Here is a 19,373-nt window from a genome sequence, read left to right on the forward strand (position 1 = left end):
CATTAGGAGCAGAAGTTCTCTTGCCTTGCCGGTGAAGGAGGGAGGCCGCAGGCTGATGCTGCCCGAGGCTGCCCCCTAGTGCTGTTTTCCGGGAACTGTCAGAGGATGTACTCAGGGATGGTCCTCATCCACAAGAGAGCAGTTGCCCATTTCCAGGTCTGCAGCTGGGCAGTAGGGTGGGCAGTGAGGGAAAGGACAGGCAGCTTGGCTCAGGACAGACAGAGGCTCACCTGCTCTCCCTGCAGCCATGAAGTGGGAAAGAGAGAACAGGAAGGGGCAATGTCCCCATGGGCAAGCAGCAAGGTTGACACTCAGATACAAAGTGGTTCCTGTTACACCCCTGGGCCAGTACTCCCAAGCCCTGGAGCCCACATTCTCCCAGTCCTAAGGCACACTGGCCACACTGACCCTGAATGATCCCTCATGCCCAGTCGCTGGTGCTCTTTGTTTCTGTTTATTTATTTATTTGTATTTTGGTATCAGGGATTGAGTCCAGGGGGCACTTTACCACTGAGCCATATCTCAGAACTTCTTATTTTTTTTATTTTGAGACAGGGACTCACTGAATTGTTTAGGTCCTCATGGAATTGCTGAGGCTGGCCTTGAGACCCTCCTGCCTCAGCCTCCTGAGCCTCTGTGATGACGAGGGTGCAAAGTCATGCCCAGCGTTTGCTGGGGCTGTCTTGCAGCCACAGCTACTGCTCTCATCAGCTCAGGTCAGCTGACCTTGCCTGGCCCAATGGCCTGGCTTTCATGTTCCCAGTCTGGGTGATGGGCCAGGCACAGCAGCAGCAGCAGTGTCTCTTGCCCTGCCCAGCCCTCTCTGTGCCCATGTTTACTGCTGGGACTTGGGTGACTCCTCAGTCATGCCAAGAGCCAGACTGGCCTCATGGCTCTTTAGTTAGCAGACTAGTGTCCACGGGGGTCTCGAGCATGCAGCAATGCTGGGCACTGCAGGTGTGTCTGGAAGATGGAGACCTCATATTCTAGGGGAAAAGTGGGAAATAAATGCTGGGATCATGGAGTCCATGAGGCAGTGTCAAGGGCCCACAGGAGCGTGGGGGTGAGGCGTTGGTGAGGAAGGCCTTGCTGGCATGAGGAGGGGGTGAGCCACGGAGATGGTGGAGAGGACCTAGGCCACCAGGACCGAGAGCGTGAAGCCTTCCCTAGTGACAAAGAGCGTGAGAACTGAGGCAGTCCAGCCACTCGGGCAAGGTGGGGGCAAGTCCAGGACAATGAATTCAGGCCTGGGAGTTGGTCGCCCATGAAGTACCTGGGCTTGGTACAGGATGACACTGGAAGTCCTGTCCTGAATATGGGGACGCTTGCCAGGACGTGCACGGCTGCATTGCGGAGAAGCGCACTGAGGAGAAGGGTGAAGTTGGAGGGCGGCCACAGTGATGCACCCAGAAGCCGCAGCCGTGGGTGGGAGCACTGAGTTTCTGGCTGGGTCTGCAGAAGAGGGCGCTGAATCTGTGGACAGTGAGGACAGGACCCCATACCTGAGGGGTTACGTGAAAAATCCTTCCAGTCCTAGAGCCTGGTTGTGGGGTCGCATCGGGCTCTTGGTGGGGTCTGCCACCTGGGGTGTAGTGGAACCACCTCATTATAGCCACACATGGCTGGGAGACTGAGGCGGGTCTCCTGTCCCTCATGTGGCCTCTGAGTCCACTTTTGAGGGCTCAACTACGGGTCCTTGCTTTCTCCCAGAGGCCCCCCTCCAGAAGCCATCCCGCTGGGGTCTAGGTGTCGGCACAGGCGCTTTAGGGGACACTCAGGTTCAGATAGTAGCAAGGCGACTCTGTGCTCTGACCTGTACACCCTGAAGCATGAGGTGGTGTAAATTGGGATGGGGAAGATGGTGGGTAGAGAGGTTTTCAGCAGGAGGTGAGGAATCTGCTTACGCAGACTGTTGAGACCCCACAAGGGACAAGCCTTCCTCCTCCTGACAGACGGCAGCACCCTGTGCAGGGGAGACGTGACTTCTGTCACAGTGCCCACCGGCTGGGCGTGAAAAATGCTCCACCTGAGGGTTTTACTAAGGTGTGGAACTACATTCTTGGAAATATGTGGATTCATGCTAGAAAATAAGATAGGAATTTGAACAAATCAATGCAAACCCAAGCCAAATCCCAGCCACCTGGGAAGGTGGCCTGAGAGCACCACACTGTGCCTGGTGGACCCAGGCTTCAGGGCCAAAGGCTCTTGCCCCCAGCACCCTGATTTAAAATTCCTCACTTGGATGGAAATGAAGACCTTTATGCTAAATGAATAAGCGTATGTTACCACATGAATACCGTATGTTACAATATATATACCATATGTTACCATATGTATACCGTATGTTCTTAACTCACACATGGAACCTGAATAAATTGAACTCAAAGAAAGGAGAGAGAGGAGGGCGGGTCACCAGGGAGGGAGAGAGTGGTAGATGAGTGCTCAGGGCTCGGAGCCTCAACACACAGGCCAGGTATTCGTGTCCCTGAGACCTGCTGCAGCGCATGATGAGCATGGCCAGTAACACAGCGCGTATTTCAAACTCCTCACGCAAGTCCATGTCAAGAGCTCCCACCACAGGACAGCGCAGGGCGACGAGGAGAGGGCTGTGTAAGGATGCAGCTCAGTTAACACACGTGTGTGCACCTTAACTTCCCTTAGAACCTCCTAGGTGTTCATGGCCACAGCTTGTCCATTTTCAGCTAAAAATACAGAAATGAGGAGTTTAAATGGAAGATCTACAGAGAGACGGTTGGATGTTGATTAGAAAAGGAAATAAGACTGATGACATAGTCTAGCTCTGTTAGGGCTCAGACAGGCTGGATATGGGATGGGCATAGGAAAGGTAGCAATGGATACAAGTTAGCAGACAGTCCGTAAGAACGTCAAAGAATTTTAATTTTGGATGACAAATTTTAATTCCTAATAAAGAATGAGATACATAAATACGTACAGCTAAAGGTGCACCTACATGTATGTCTATGAATTTCTGTGTGTACATGTGTACAGAAATTTACCCCAAATCTCGAGAGAAAACTGTTTTCCCATGACTTCACTCTGGGCAGAGCATGGAGTCACTCTGTTCTAATGCTCTGCTTGCTATGAACGTGCTCCTCCACACAGGACCCTTGTGAGTGCTCCCTTGACCTCCGAGTTTCTCAGGCTGTAGATGAGGGGGTTCAGCATCGGGGTGATCACCCCGTAGAGCATAGAGATGAGTCTGTCTCTGGCAGGGGAATGTTGGCTGGAAGAGGGGCGGATGTAGGTGAAGATGGCTGTGCCGTAGAAGAGGCAGACTACCAGGAGGTGGGATGCACAGGTGGAGAAGGCTCTGCGCTTGCCTTCTGCTGACCGGATCCTGAGGATGGTGCAGATGATGTACACATAAGAGACCAGGGTGGTCAGGAAGGCACTGATTCCCAGTGTGCCTCCTACCACTAAAACAAGCATCTCTGCCATGTATGTGGAGGAGCAGGAGAGGGCCACAACCTGTGGGATGTCACAATAGTACTGGTTGACCAGGTTGGACTTGCAGAAAGACAGGCAGAAGGTGGACACAGTGTGCAGGAGGGAGTTGAGGAACCCAGCTGCCCAGGTCCCACACACCAGCTGGACACAGCGCACCTTGGTCATGATGAGGGCATAATGCAAAGGAAAGCATATGGCCATGTAGCGGTCATAAGCCATGACGGCCAGCAGGAAGACTTCACTCCCAGCTAGGGCCACCAGGAAATAGAGCTGCACTGCACACCCGAGGAAAGAAATGCTGTTCTCCCCGCTAGAGAGGTTGTGCAGCATCTTGGGGACAGTGGCTAATGGGCAGAAGATGTCCAGGAGGGACAAATTTGCCAGAAAGTAATACATGGGAGTGTGCAGCTTTCTCTCCATGCAAAGGGCCAAGAGAATGGCCCCATTTCCCGCCAAGGTGATCTGGTAGATGACGGCAAAGACCACGAAGAGAGGGTAGCGCACCTCGGGGAGGTCGGAGAGCCCCATGAGCACAAACTGTGTCACTGTGCTGAGGTTGCCCACGTCCATCTGCTCCCTGCACAGGGCCTTCCTGGAGGGAAGGAAGCCAACAAGCTGGGTTATGTCTAGAGAGCAGGGAGCCCAGGGCTGGGAAGCTCTGGGAAGCAGTGGGCATGTGGTGGACATGACCTGTCAGCCCCGCTGACCAGGAGGTGTAGCTATTTGAACCAGGAGGTGCAGCTATTTAAACACCTGTTGGACACAGCTGTACTCTTGCCATTTCTTGAAATAGTCCTGCTAGGTTCCTTTTCCAGAGGACGCTGCCTGAACACCTGGGGACTCTGGTGCCAGCCTTCACCACCCTGAAGTCGCAGTGGAGCGAGCTCTGAGCAGGGCTCTGTCTTCTGCTAGGACACTTGCCTCATGCTGCCCTGGGTGGTACTATCCTTGGTACTAGATTCCTTAGAAGGTCCTGGACATTCATATTACCTGTTATAGGTATCCATGTCTCATATATTATCATTCTGATAAGGGGTGCAATCATTGATACGTGCACTTAAATCAGAATCAGCAGACATATGGAGAAACATGAGCTGAAGGAGTGGGTTGCACTAGAAGTACCCAGACCTGGAAGAAGTCAGCAGGAGCATCCCCACACAACTTCCAGAGAAGCCTCCCAAGTCAGCATGGCCCTGCCTGGCCCACAGAAGCCCAGTGTCACCGCCTTTTTTACAGGAAGCTTCATTCAATGCCACAAGTAAGCCCTGTGGATTTTTTCCCTCTAACACTACATGCATGCAATGGAAAATTCAAAGATAAAACTGGTCAGAAAATAAAATCCAAAAGTTACTTTCTCTGGTCCTCATATGATCTATTTAGCCGGGTGGCAGCTGGGAATGCTTTCTTTCTCAGAGAACAAGGGTGTTACCACTTAGACACAAGGATAGTTTCCTACCTGGCAAGAAATGCTTTTAAGTCTGCTTTTCTATTTCCTGAAAGACTTGGGTAAGAATTGCAAGAGTTCTATTTTTCCCTCCTCAAGTATCACCAGGTTTGTTAACACTGTTCTTTGGGGGAAAAAAAAAAAAAAAACAGTTTTTAGTGATCTCTTCAAATCAAAACCTAGGGAAGAAAATTGTTATAAGTCATGGATTGGCAGTGATTGTTCTTCATCTGAGGAGGGATGTGTAATGAGGGAGAGAATGGTTCAGGGAAAAGCCACCTGTCATCTCAACTCTTAGGTCTGGAATGTTCTCAATTCCACCAGGTTTAAAACTCCTGTTTGCATCTTTATGTATGAATATCTTTAAAATGTACTTGTATGTTGAGAGCCATCCATGGGCTGAGTGTGGATTGTGTTGCACATCACAGCTAGTGAGGGAATGGGTCTAGCACTGGAATGTCCCGTGGCCCCCCACAGGGATAGAGTGCCTGGTGCAGGTGAACTTCCCCCTCAGCTCTGCCAAAGGTCCCACATATCACTGGAGATGAGGTGACCTGCTGTAGCTGCACAGCCCCTCTGAGATGGGTGTGACCGGCTAAGATGCCAATCAACCTGCGGACTGCAAGACATAAGGAAGCAAGACTCCACCCTGAAACCTTATCCCTGCCTTTGATGTGCCCCATCAGTCAACATGGGAGCCATTCCTAACTGTCTGGCTCCAGCTCCTATGTGGACTGGACCTATCAGGGACTCCCCTGGTGAATCTGTCTTTCTGATCTTGTCTTTTGTTCTTCACTAATTATTCTAGGCTTTAATTTTTCAGGTGGCTTACATCCTCCTTGGCAGGAAGAACCCCCAAACGAGATTCTGTTGGCCTGGCCATATTAGTACATTCAAGTGAATAAATAAGGCACTTTTCTAACCTGGGGAGCAGTAACTTGAGAAAGTGAACATTAACTTCCAAGATAGTTACTAATTTTCTTTTTACATTTGCAAATTTGACTTTTAAAAAAACAACACTATGAGGAATGAGTATCATTCAGATTGATAACATGCTCCATTCCTTCCTCAAAGCTACATAATCAACAATTATCCTCCAAAAACTGTTGCATTTTCATTAAATTTTGCACTTGATTGTTTAAAACAATAAAATTTCTTGATTTGACATGTGGAACGTAGAACTTGCTCATGTGGTGGGGGAACTTGTGTTTGGAGTAGCAATCTCCTTCTACTAAACTTAATTAAATCCTGTTTAATCAGCCATCTAATTAGAAAAATAAGAGTCATATTTTTTTCAGTGTTTTGCTGAGGAAGAAGTTCCAGAACCTTCCTTGTCAATGTGAGGAATCAGGAGTTGATGGACTAGAGATTAAGAAGAGTGCTCATGAAATGCAGCCTTATAGGTGCTCTAGGTGGCCGCCTGGTCACACACACCATGGGAACCCACATGGGGGCTGGCGGGCATCATCTCCTTGGGAAATCACCCAGATGTCCCACCCTCCAGTGTTTGACTTACCCCTCTGCATATGGCCCAAGGCACGTACACCGCACAGGAAGCTTTTCTCTTCACAAAAGAGTTATTTCAAGTTTCCACTAGCTAGAGAACAAGAGAAGAAAATCATGAAGCACAAATAGCCCACATATAACCTAAACTTCATGCAATTAAAATGACTTATTTTACCATATGCATATCAAGGCAATATGACATTTAAGTATTCTTTTGTAGGAGGTTATATTACCCATAAAAATACTCAACCAGGAGGCCAGATGATCTGGACAGCACATCACATCAGGAAAGAAAAGCAAACTCATCGCTTGCATTTGGACGCAGTCAGGAATTTAGCCTGGTTTATATTGCACCCCTTTTCCCCTAGGAAAAATGACAGTAACGATAATGACCCTAGAGGGAATACTCTTCTCTTGCACATGATCCAAATTGAAACCAACTGACTAACAGAAACTCATAGCTAATCAATCTCAGGAAGTTTAAAAATGAGTCTAAATCTTGTGAGTGCCATCTTTGATTTTAATGATGGTCCTGGTTGAGGTAAAGCAAGACATTTCCTGCTAATGCACTTGTCATCAAGAGCAAAGGGTGTTGTTGTCAAGGTGTCTGTATTCATAGCAATCATCCCTCCAAAGTAGGATTATATCATCAGGTACTGACACACGTGCAGCTCCATGGCAAACTCCACATGTTGTCCATGCACCACTCCACGTCTCCTCTGTGAAGCTGTGTGCCGCCCACACGACACCTGCGTGGGCAGGGTCAGACCCGTGAGTGTTAGTGCACCCCGTTCCAATGGTGACCCCAACTTGATTTCCTAGTTGGGTATTGATTGAGCAATAGAAGAATCTTTGTCTGAAAGTCAGATAGATGGCAGACAGATGGATGACCGAAGGACAGATGGATGATAGGTAGAGAGCGTTTGCAATGACTGAATGTGGTGAGGGCAACAAGTAAATGTTAACCCATTTCACTGTTTCAATAACTCATTTCAGACTCAACAGGACCAAGTCAGACACAAACATCAAAAGGAACAGAAATGCAAGTCCCCACGGCTTCTGTCTGCTCTATGGGGAGGGAGCCACGGATGCGCGGACACAGCTTCTACCTGAAGCAGCCTGATTCCCATCACCATGGGGTGCACTGCATGGGCGCCACATGTGTGTGTCGGCCTGGGAACCCTCCTGGACTGGACCTCAGGACACTCCCTCTCTCTCTTCAGGTCTCACACTGGGATCTCTTGGTACCTCTTTCTATCACAAGCCAGGGTTGTGACAAGAGTCTCCCAAGCTGCCGTGGACATTCCAGTACAGTTATTCCAGCTTTTCAGAAGGGATGTTCTTGTAGAAGAGGGTGGTTCTGCCGCTCCTGAGTGGAATGGTCTGTGGTTCCCCCTGGGTGGCTCTGCTCTCCGCAGGCCAGATGGCCAGATGGTCTTCCCGAACAGAAGGAAGGTTCTACTGCAAAGTCCCTCCCGTGTCAGCTGGCTTTCCTCGGCAGTCAAATACTGGCAGTCATTCAGCTTAACGAGAGAAAGGTTTTGTTTTGGCTCCTGGTGTAGGAGCTTTCCCCAATGGTCATTTGTCCTGTGGCTTTGGGGCCTGTGGCGAGGTACATCATGGCAGGGCTTGAGGTGGTCGAAATGCTCACTCCTGGCATCTGGGAAGCATGGGGATGCAGGAAGGGACAGGGCCAGCATCTTCAGGGCATGTCCAGGGTGGTGACCCTGCTTCCACTGGCCCTCCTCCACTACCCAAGCAGGCCACACTGCAGCCCAGGCTCTTACCATGCAGGCCCTGGGGACAATCCAGGTCCAGTCTGAGCACCGACCTTTACTTCACTCCTCTTGACGTTTGTGTTCAGGTGTGTCCATGTTCCTACGCAGCCCTTTCCTGTAGTGGGTGCATGTGTATTTAAAATTGCTGTACCTCCTCTTGTCCTCTGTCGGGACAGAAAGACGCTGTCTCCAAAGCCGGTTGTAATTCAAAGTCTGTGGTGTCCAAGGCACAGGATCACCCTGCTGTCCTGTATTCACCACTAGGGCGTCCTCTCCTTCCACCTCTGTAATGGTGCCGTACAGAGCTCAGGTCTCAATGCATCCATCTGTCTGCTCACGGTCAGTTTCCCCAGGCCTGCTCCAGGTAATTAAGCAAAGTGGACACTTGTCCTTTTCTCCACCATGTTCTCCTGCAATGACCACATCCTTCTACTCCTCAGTATTTATTGCCTGTCCCTTTTTTAGTGATCTGCTTTGGTCTTTTCCTCTCTCTCTTTTGCATATCTATTTAAGGTTTATTCTGTTTTCCTGACAATGTTCAGTTATCCACAAGTGTGTTTAAATATATCTCACTTATTGTCCTTAGAACGGTTACTTTTACTTTCTGTTAGGCTGTTTGTCAAACCCCCCCCCCCTTTTTTTCTGATTACTTGCAGGGAATTGCTGTGTTCTGGGTTATTTTGGTTGATTCCACTTTTAGACTGGTGTAAGGGCCACGCAGTCACAGCTTCTGACCTTGTAGCCGGTGTCTGCTTCTTACTCTTTCATCACTTCTGGTGTGTTTGAATCACAATTAGAATTAATTTTTATTCATATACTTGAAATTATTTAATAAGGATAATAATAATTCATGGTAGTTATAGTATTAGATATAACACATTTATTATTTTCAATAAAACATGGAATAATTAGATCAAGCTAAATTATCTATCATGTCAAATATTTAACTTTTGGAAGGGGACATTTAAAGAAATATTGGAAGACATAAAATTCAAATTTTAGCAATACTCACCACACTTTCCAATTGATCTCAACAAAAAAAATTGAACTTTTTACTCAAAGCTAACTCCAGCTTTGTGTTATTCCTCCTGTTTTGTTATTTTTGCCCATAATTTCCTTGGCTTCTCAAGGTTTTTGTGGTTTTATATAAAATTTAATCTATAAAAATGACATTAGAAATTTGTAGGGATTACATTGTATCTGCAGATTTTATAATATGGTAATTTTAACAATATTTTTTTTTTATTGGTCGTTCAAAACATCACATAGTTCTTAATATATCATATTTCACAGTTTGATAAGAGGGGGTTATGAACTCCCAATTTTACCCCATATAAAGATTGCTGTATCACATCTAATTTTAACAATATTAATTTTTCCTTTAATTCACAGAACATTTTAATTATGAATTCCTGAACTCCTTCTCTGTCATTCCTTCTGCTGTGCTAGCCATAGGTTCGAATCACGTAGCATCTTGATTGGTTTGGGGCACTCTCTTCCCTTGTCTTTTCATGTTGCTGTTTGTCTTCCCTTCTAGCTCTGTGGATCTTAGATGTTACTCTTTTACCCTATAGGCTTATCTCCTGTAGGGATACCTCTCCTTTGAGGTGAAGGACAGTGTTATCAGATCCCAATATAAACAATATACACCCTAAAAACTGATGTTTGCCATTAAGACACAGTTTGGTCACAATGTCCAGAAATGGTGAATTCAATTGTTATCTACAATATACTCAGTAGATTTGTAAAAGGGTTTACAGTTTCTGGTGGTGGACAAAGAACCAGGGGCGAGGAGTAGGCTGATATGCAGAGGAGGTAGGGGATGAGGGGATAGAGTTGTTGTATCTTAGGAAGTGTGCAAGAGAAATCTAAAGAGGAAGGTTAGTAGCAGGAGAAGGGAGAGGAAGTAAATTTGGGTAGACAAGTAAGTGGGAAGACAGAAGAGTACATAAAACAAACACACATTCATATTAAGAAAAACAAAAATGTTAAGATAGTAGAAACTGATGGGAAAAAAAAGAAATAAAGAGTATACTACACAGGTGTAATATGCTAGTCAGAAGTCCTAGTCCGCGGTATCCTAATTCATGCAAAGCACTTGGTTTTACATATGTTGGGGATGTGAGGGTGGGAGAATAGAGAGGGAGAGGAAAAAAAAAACTTGAAGGAAGACACAGGGATTGTTTGGTGGAGATCAGTATCTTTCCTGCTTCCCTTCTCATCCAATAGGGGAGGGTCGTCTGTTGTTAACTGGTATCTCCACCCTCTGAATGGTGAAGAAACTGAGTAGAAACTGGGTCCCTGGCCAGCCAGAGTTCCAAACTGGGAGTTGCCCCTACTGAAGATGGTGATGAAGGTGACCCAAGATGGAGGCGCCTGCTTTCAGCAGTGGGCTGTCGGGTTATGTGGGGGGAGCCGTGATGGCATTGGACGACGAGTTCAGAAACGACTCTGTGGTGTGCAGTGTGTGGCTGTTGGCTGACTTCAGAGCCTGTGGGAAGTTCTTGGGAGCAGGCCACTACTTGTAGGGGACTATCTCTGCTGCTGCAGAGTTCCAAGTTGGTGTGATGGGGCAGCCCCACGTTGGTAGATGGGGGTCCACACAGGAGTGGTGGCCAGATTCCTGCATGTGAGAAGCTGCCAGGTGTCCTGAGGGGGAGTGGCATCAGCGATTTCTGCTCAGGTGAGTGGCTGAGAGTTCTGTGCGGGTGCTGATGGTCCCACTTAGTTGCCCAGTAGTCCTGTGTGGGCCAGTAATTGGGAGACCTACTCTGATGCGGAGGCCTAGAGCCCTGTATGGGCATGGTGGTTGTGTTTCCCGCCAGGGAGCAGGAATATCGCTTGCAAAGAAGCAGTATTCTCACTACTTGAGACCTAAGTCAGGGAGCGACACAGAATGCTGCCTCCCTTCGGCCCACCATCTTGGATCTCGCCCAATATTAATTCTTCCAAGCAAAGAACACAGTATACTTTGCAATGCATTTTTTTTTTATTGTTAAATTTTATTTTGGGTTGACACATCACAATCGTGCACCAGAACTTCAGGGAGACACCGCATTTCCAAACCATAACAAGTAGTCTACTTTTCTCTTTTGTGAACCTCCATAGTCATTCATAAGAGTCATGCTGCTAATTTATTTTCTGAGCAGAGGCTGTTTGGGACATAATTGGGATGCTCAGAATTGGGAAAAAAATATTTTAAAAAATAAATAATTGCAGACCAAAAGTGGTGTAATTAACATAAGTAGTAGTCTGGAAAGAAAGCTTTCCTGTTTCTACAGATGACAGAAGGACAGAATGAAGCAGAAATCACAGCTCTCTAGTCGCAGCCCATGAAAATGCTGAGACTCAGGGATGGAGAAAGCATGATGACAAAGTCACACAGGCGCACATGGTGGAAGAGTGTGGCAGATGATGACCAGGAAGCAGAGAGAGAGAGAGAGAGAGAGAGAGAGAGAGACTCCACTTACCAGACAAAAATATATACCCCAAAGCCACGGCCCCAGTGCCCCATGTCCTCCAGCCACACCCACCTGCGTCAGTTACCACTCAATTAATCCCATCAGGTGATTGATTCAATGGTGGGGTTAGGGCTCTCAGAATCCAATCATTTCCCCTCTGAACCCTCTCGCATGTCTCCCACATGAGCTTTTGGTGGACAGCTCACATCCAAACCGTAACACGGAGCATAGCAGGGTGAGCAGGTGAACGGCCAAGGGGAAGAGGTGGAAGGAAGACACATAGATGGATGGATAGGACAGATTCAGACTCAGCAGCAGGTGGAGGCTGAGGTACGAGTACGTGCACGGTGGGCAAGGGTCCAGGTGAACTTAGGATAGCCCAGCTTTCGACCTGTCCACCCAGGATCAACAGTCCTCCTTTCCTCTCCAAGACGTTCACTATTGGATGCCAAATATTAGGGTCCCAAAGTTTTGAGTTGGAGATACACATAAATGGATAGGTCAGCTGAAGTTACATGTGGGTGCACAGACAGGCATTGTAGACATTGAGGGGCAACTATTCTATGAATTCTTCCCATGACTTCACTCTGGTCAGAGCATGGAGTCGCTCTGTTCTAATGCTCTTCTTGCTGTGAACATGCTCCTCCACATAGGACCCTCGTGAGCGCTCCCTTGACCTCTGTGTTACTCAGGCTGTAGATGAGGGGGTTCAGCATCGGGGTGATCACCCCGTAGAGCATAGAGACGAGTCTGTCTCTGGCAGGGGAATGTTGGCTGGAGGAGTGGCGCATGTAGGTGAAGATGGCTGTGCCGTAGAAGAGGCAGACTACCAGGAGGTGGGATGCACAGGTGGAGAAAGCTCTGCGCTTGCCTTCTGCTGACCGGATCCTGAGGATGGTGCAGATGATGTACACATAAGAGACCAGGGTGGTTAGGAAGGCGCTGGTCCCAAAGATGCCTCCTATCACTAAGGCAAGCATCTCTGCCATGTATGTGGAGGAGCAGGAGAGGGCCACAACCTGTGGGATGTCACAGTAGTACTGGTTGACCAGGTTGGACTTGCAGAAAGACAGGCAGAAGGTGAACACGGTGTGCAGGAGGGAGTTGAGGAACCCAGCTGCCCAGGTCCCACACACCAGCTGGACACAGCGCACCTTGGTCATGATGAGGGCATAATGCAAAGGAAAGCATATGGCCATGTAGCGGTCATAAGCCATGACGGCCAGCAGGAAGACTTCACTCCCAGCCAGGGCCACCAGGAAATAGAGTTGCACTGCACACCCAAGGAAAGAAATGCTGTTCTCCCCGCTCAAGAGGTTGTGCAGCATCTTGGGGACGGTGGTCGATGAGCAGAAGATGTCCAGGAGGGACAAATTTGCCAGAAGGTAATAAATGGGAGTGTGCAGCTTTCTCTCCATTCCAAGGGCCAAGAGAATGGCCCCATTTCCCGCCAAGGTGATCTGGTAGATGACGGCAAAGACCACGAAGAGAGGGTAGCGCACCTCGGGGAGGTCGGAGAGCCCCATGAGCACAAACTGTGTCACTGTGCTGAGGTTGCCCACGTCCATCTGCTCCCTGCACAGGGCCTTCCTGGAGGGAAGGAAGCCGAAAAGCCGGGTTATGTCTAGAGAGCAGGGAGCCCGGGGCTGGGAAGCTCTGGGAAGCAGTGGGCATGTGGTGGACATGACCTGTCAGCCCTGCTGACCAGGAGGTGTAGCTATTTGAACCCCTGTTGGACACATGTCCTTTACAGTACTTACGATATTTCTTAAAATATTCACCCTTGGTTCCTTACCAAGAGGAAATCTTCTGTATAGATGGAGAAATTTAAAATCTACCTTCTCCATCAAACATTTGAGGAGTTTCCGTTGTTCTGGGGATTGTAGAATTCAGTGGAAATCCACCTTCCCTTTGACACCTGCTTTGTTCTGCTTTGTATTATTTCCAAGTGTTTATTTTTATAGTTTGTCTCAATACTAAGACCTTGACATAGAAGCTGTGCATTGTTCCTAGGTGTGTCCACTACTGTAGACACTAGGAATTAGCACTTGAAAGGATGGAGAGAGGGTGGGGTGATAAGTGGTCCACGCCCTGCTCTGACAGGCTCTTCCCATTCTGAAGAAATCAAAGGAAGGATGCTTCTTTATCTACAAGTCATCATCACTCAAACATAAACTTAACTCAATAAAATTAAACTCACCCTGAAGACATAAACCGACTTGTTTGAAAGTGTCTGTCTGTCCCCATTCAGGAAATTATATATATATATATATATATATATATATATATATATATATATATATATATATATATATATATGTGTGTGTGTGTGTGTGTGTGTGTGTAAACACATATATACTCACATTGTTCACACGTATCTTTTGAATGTAAAACTTGCATACTTAGCCACATGCTTAATATATTTAGGGAAATAAGGTGGTTTAAATTACATATTCTAGAACATGTTAGTTTTATTTATTCTTATTTAATTTTCTAGTTTCACTAGTGTGTCTCATCAGAGTTCACATAATTGCAATTCTTAAAACTATTTACAACATGACTTTAAATGAAGGTCTACGTGTTTACACTTGTGTGGGGTTTTTCTATCCCTTTGAAAACTGGTTGTTTTTTTTTGTTTTCTTTGTTTTTTTAATTAATTAATTAATTTTTAATATTTTTTAGTTGTATATGAACATGATACCTTTCTTTTATTTATTTATTTTTATGTGGTGCTGAGGATTGAATCCAGTGCTTCACATGTGCTAGGCAAGCACTTTACTGCTGAGCTACAACCCCAGCCCCTTTCATTTATTTATTTATTTATTTATTTATTTATTTATTTTATTTATTATTTTTTAATTTTTTAATTTTTTTTTTTTTTAGTTCTCGGTGGACACAACATCTTTGTTTGTATGTGGTGCTGAGGATCGAACCCGGGGCGCACGCATGCCAGGTGAGCGCGCTACCGCTTGAGCCACATCCCCAGCCCCATCATTTATTTTTTAACACACACATTTGACTGGAAATTGAGAAAAGGCCACTAGAACACAAAGTGCAGAAGTCCCTGTCTGTGACCCCCCTTCTTTCTGCATTGCCTGATAAGACGATTGATGACTTCTTTGCTCAGGTAAAATACATAATTAAGGCAACTCATACACAGTGATTTATGTATACAAACGGAATAAAACTACCTCCTCACCCTTTCTCCCTGCAGGATTTAAACAGGAATCATGGATCCTACTTAACACATCAGTCCTCCCTCCTCATGGAGCATCCACAGTGAACCATACATACATAGCACTCTCCATGATGAGCTCTCTGTCTCGTGGAACATACTGAAGAACATTGCTGTGATAACCATAAAGTCCTTGGGTATCATTATGCAGCTTTGAGAAAAAAAAAGAATTCCACTAACACTAAATGAAAGAAAATGTTAAAACAGGAAACATCTACTGGCTGGGGTTGTGGCTCAGAGGGTGAGTGCTCGCCTAGCACGTGGGAGGCATTGGGGCCCACCCTCAGCACCACATAAAATAAATAAATAAAATAAAGGTATTTGTGTCCAAATACAACTAAAAATATGTATTAGAAAAACAGACCATCTACTGTGACAATTCTAAAATTCTCCAATGTCCATGAGTCTATAGAGATATGTAGTTTCAGCTGGCCCACCTTTTTATATGTAACACTTTGAAAACAAAATAGAAACATAAATTAAATGAAGTACTTCTTATTTCAAGAAAATTAGTGTCTTCAGAGAGTAAATATTTATTTTGTAATAAATATTTGTTTTTCTTTATATACACACTGAACAATTTGACTGGTTTTAAAACTCAGTGTTATGAGACATGAGTCTATAATATCTTCATAACCATGAACCAACTTTCAGTTACACACTCAACTTGTCCTCGCAAAGATAATAAATCTCCTTAAATTTTGCACTTGAATGTTTAAAATGTGTTCAAGCTCATGATATAGAGTCCAGATTTTTTCCTGTGAGGATCTTCCTACTAAATTAAACACAATTCAATCCTCGGCATTTGCCATCTGATCAGAAGCACAACTTACAGGTTGCTAATAATAATGGCTGGGGATGAAGCTCCGTGAACTTTCCCACTTACCTGAGGATTCCAGAGCCCTGCACACAGAAGAATCGGGTTCGTCCTCAGGACGGGCATGCCATGTGTGGTCTGTGGTCACTTGGTGAAGCAGGGGCGGGCGAGAGTGTGAAGGACACAGGCAGAGATGAGCTTGTTGGAGTCAGAGCCAGGGGCATGGTGACTGTCAGGGAGAGGACGTGCAGCCAGGGTCAGTCCACCAGGAGCTACCCAGAAGCCTGTCACCTTAGCAGTTCTCAGCCTGCCCTTGGACACATGCGGTCAGAGCACCGTGAACCATACGTACAGCTTTTCTCTTCAGCATGGGGTCACTTTTGTTTTCCAATTTATAAAGAAAAGAAAAGCATTGACTAAGCACAAACAACCACTGACAGATGCTAAGATAATTTAAAACATATAATTTTTAGTATAATGATATCAGAAAACATTACATTTAAACTTTCTTTAGCAAAGAAGAATTTTCTTTAAAGCTTTATTGCCAAGCAACAAGTTATATAGCTTCCCTTTTGACTCTGTGGGTTGGTACTCAGTAAAAAAAAATTTAAAACACTTCTAAAGGGTACCTGCCACCTGGTTGGTGGCATCTTGGTGCCTGTTAACTCTCATGGTCCCATTTCACAGGGACACACACTCAGGATTGTGGGTCAGAAACAGCGTCTAGAGACTTCTGTGCCTTACATGCAAAGGTGGTGGAAATGCACAGTGGGAGCATGTTTTACGAGCTGAGCTGAACTATTTTTACACATTTAGGTACTCTAAATAATTGAAAATGTTCTCTTTGCTTGTTTAATGCTGTTTTAACCGGCTTCTTAAATGTGTGCATTTTCACCCTATATTATCTTCACAAAATCCAACGGCTTACCATTCAATGTCCAGAATTGAACACTCAATTTTCCTACCTTTCCTGGTCCACAGGTGTCTTCAGCAATACCAAATTTCAGGAATAAAGCCAGGTGACCAGAGAACTAAAAGCACATCAGTTAACCCAAGCCACTCCTCAGCTCTACGTGAGGCTCCTGTTCAAAGTCGCACTGTAGTTTATAGTGTCCCCACCTCCCCTATGACGACAGTGCAGACCCAGGTGGGAATACCTGCACAAGTCCCAGTTACTAATGCAGTCGTGGGCACTCACAGCTGAGCAATTTCACATAGGTGTGAAAATGGACCTGAACTGTGGAGCAGTGACAAAGGGCTTGTTTTAATTGCCTAGAGTGAGAGAAAACAAAACTTTCCCTGCTGATTGTATGACCAGACAAAAGTGAAGAAGAAATTGATGTTTTCACAATAGTTTGCTGTAATCAGAGTAATCATTCCTGTAAAATATTTCACTGCCAAATTGGTATATATTTCATTCATGTCAGATAGGGTGAACTTTAATACAATCTTATGCCCAAACATTTACTTTTATGTTGTTAAGATTATTTACCATAAGCATGGAAAACTGTTGTTAGACACAAAGTGGTTGGAATTTCAAATTGATTTAAGTCTGTAATCAATAAATCAATTTTCTTATAGTATACTGATTAGAAATTAAAAGAATCCATATGAATAAATTTTGTATTCACATGTATACAGGTAAATGCATAGAAAAATCAATATATTACAGTTAGTAAGTCCAGGTAAAGGAAATATAGGTGTTTGCTGTTTCATTTCATTTTTTAATATAACTTTGAAACTTTTCAAAATACAGTACTATTAAAAAATCAAACACAAACATGAAAATAATATAGGGAAAAAATCTGTCTTGCATTCCACCTACATGTCCACATCCTTAGTAACTAAACTGCTGACTAGTGTGAAAAGAGCCCACTCTGAGCTCTATGCCATGGGTGGGGTGTGTGTGTGTGTGTGTGTGTGTGTGTGTGTGTGTAGAGACATATACACATGTATTTTATCCCACATGCTTTCCTTCACTGAATAATCAAATCTCAGTTTTAATATTGGTCAGGAACTGGAAAATAATGAACTGTTCTGAATTATAAATTATATTCTGAATAACCTAGCCAAATTCTTAGCGACAGAAGATGGAGCAGAGGTTGGTGAAGGCCTGTGGAGGGAGGAATCAAAAGTTGTTGAGGGTTTGAGCTTTCTGTCTTGCAAACTGAAGAGTGTTTGCACTTCCCAGTGTGCATAACGCTAGTGATCTTTAGACTTAAAACTGACAAAGACAGAATGTTTTATTTTAGGTGCATTTAATCATAATTCAAAAATTAAATTGAAAACACAATCCACATAGTGGAAAAAATTTGCAAAATACCTGGCTGGTAAGGGAATGGCAATTAAGGTACACGGAAATTCTCATAACTTATAGCTCAAAATGCCCAGCTAAAAGTAGGCAAAGATCTGAATGGGCGTTTTTCAAAGGAAGGTTTACAAATAGTTAAAAGCACAAGAAAAGATGCTGCACTTGATTTACAGAGGACTGCAAATAGAAACCAGGATGAGGTGTCCCTCCACACCCAGGAGAATGGTGAGAATCAAGTGAGATGACAGAAGCTCTGGCAAGATGTGGAGAAACTGGAACCACACCCTGCCTCTCACAGTGACCTCAAATAGCTCCTCCATTTGGGAAAACAATGTAGCAGTTTCTCAAATGATTAAATGTAGAGTTATCATGAAAGAAACTCAAGAAGTCCACTAGTGGTGAGGAATCCCACTCCCAAGAGGAGGGGAAAGAGGTCCACACAAAGATCCATACGTGAGTGTGTATGTACAGCAATGTCATTCACAGTGCTGACGACTGGAAAGCAGGCAAGTGTCAGCAGTAGATCAGTGGATAAACGAGAACCCTACACGCACACAATGGAGTAATGCTTGCAAGCTACACCTCTGATGAGGTATCACGAACCCATTCCTAAGAAAGAAATAATCCCACAAATGGGCTAAGGCCTGGCCAGCCATTTCTGAAATGAGACACTCAAATGGCCGACAGATGCACAAGAAAGAGAAGCTCACCACCACTGACAACGTCGGCTGCAAATCAAATCCCCCGGACACTCCCTCAAGCAGGGCAAAACTGCTGACACCAGGAGGAAAGAGCTTCCATGTGCTCAGAGGTGAGCACTTGCCTAGCACAAGAGAGGCCCTGGGCTCCATCCCCAGCACTTTGAACAAACAGGGAGACCATATGTGTCCTCAAGTGCAAGAAGGAACCTGTTGGTGAGAAGACACCTTAAGACAGTCGTAATGGAAAACAGCACGGAAGTTCCTCAGGAAGCCTCAGCCAGGAGCACACAAGGTCCAGTAACCCCACTCCTGTGGGAGCCGGAAGGAGCTGAAATCAGTCTGGGAGGGGACGTCTGCCCTCCATGCTCACCTCAGTGTGTTCACGACAGAGAAGGTACAGATGAACCTCGGCCTCCACCATTTAATGAACACTTGGACCTGAAGTGTAAACACACAGTGGAGAACCTCCAGCCTCAAAAATCAGGAAATCTGTTATGACAGCATAGTGACCCTGGAGGACACCATGCTGACCGAGGCAAACCAGGCACAGAAAGGCCAAGCTGTAGATTCTGCTATGTGGAATCTGGAAGCATCAGATCCCAGGAGAGGGTAGGACAGGAGACGGAGGGTGCCATGTGATGTGACATCCAGA

At 45.6% G+C, this 19,373-nt stretch overlaps 2 protein-coding genes across 2 annotated transcripts; both read right to left on the reverse strand.

Annotated features, from left to right (window-relative positions):
* Nucleotides 1-3,099: 3,099 nt before the first annotated feature.
* Nucleotides 3,100-4,038, reverse strand: LOC144251006 (olfactory receptor 5V1-like). The gene has a single exon (XM_077794142.1). The coding sequence runs from the start codon at nt 4,036-4,038 to the stop codon at nt 3,100-3,102; it is 939 nt and encodes a 312-aa protein (XP_077650268.1).
* An 8,233-nt stretch (nt 4,039-12,271) lies between these two features.
* LOC144251007 (olfactory receptor 5V1-like) lies at nt 12,272-13,225 on the reverse strand. The gene has a single exon (XM_077794143.1). It carries the CDS (start codon nt 13,223-13,225, stop codon nt 12,272-12,274), a length of 954 nt encoding a protein of 317 aa, XP_077650269.1.
* Between the last annotated feature and the right edge of the window lie 6,148 nt (nt 13,226-19,373).

This window comes from Urocitellus parryii, chromosome Y (assembly GCF_045843805.1).
Source record: "Urocitellus parryii isolate mUroPar1 chromosome Y, mUroPar1.hap1, whole genome shotgun sequence".
Lineage (NCBI taxonomy): Eukaryota > Metazoa > Chordata > Mammalia > Rodentia > Sciuridae > Urocitellus > Urocitellus parryii.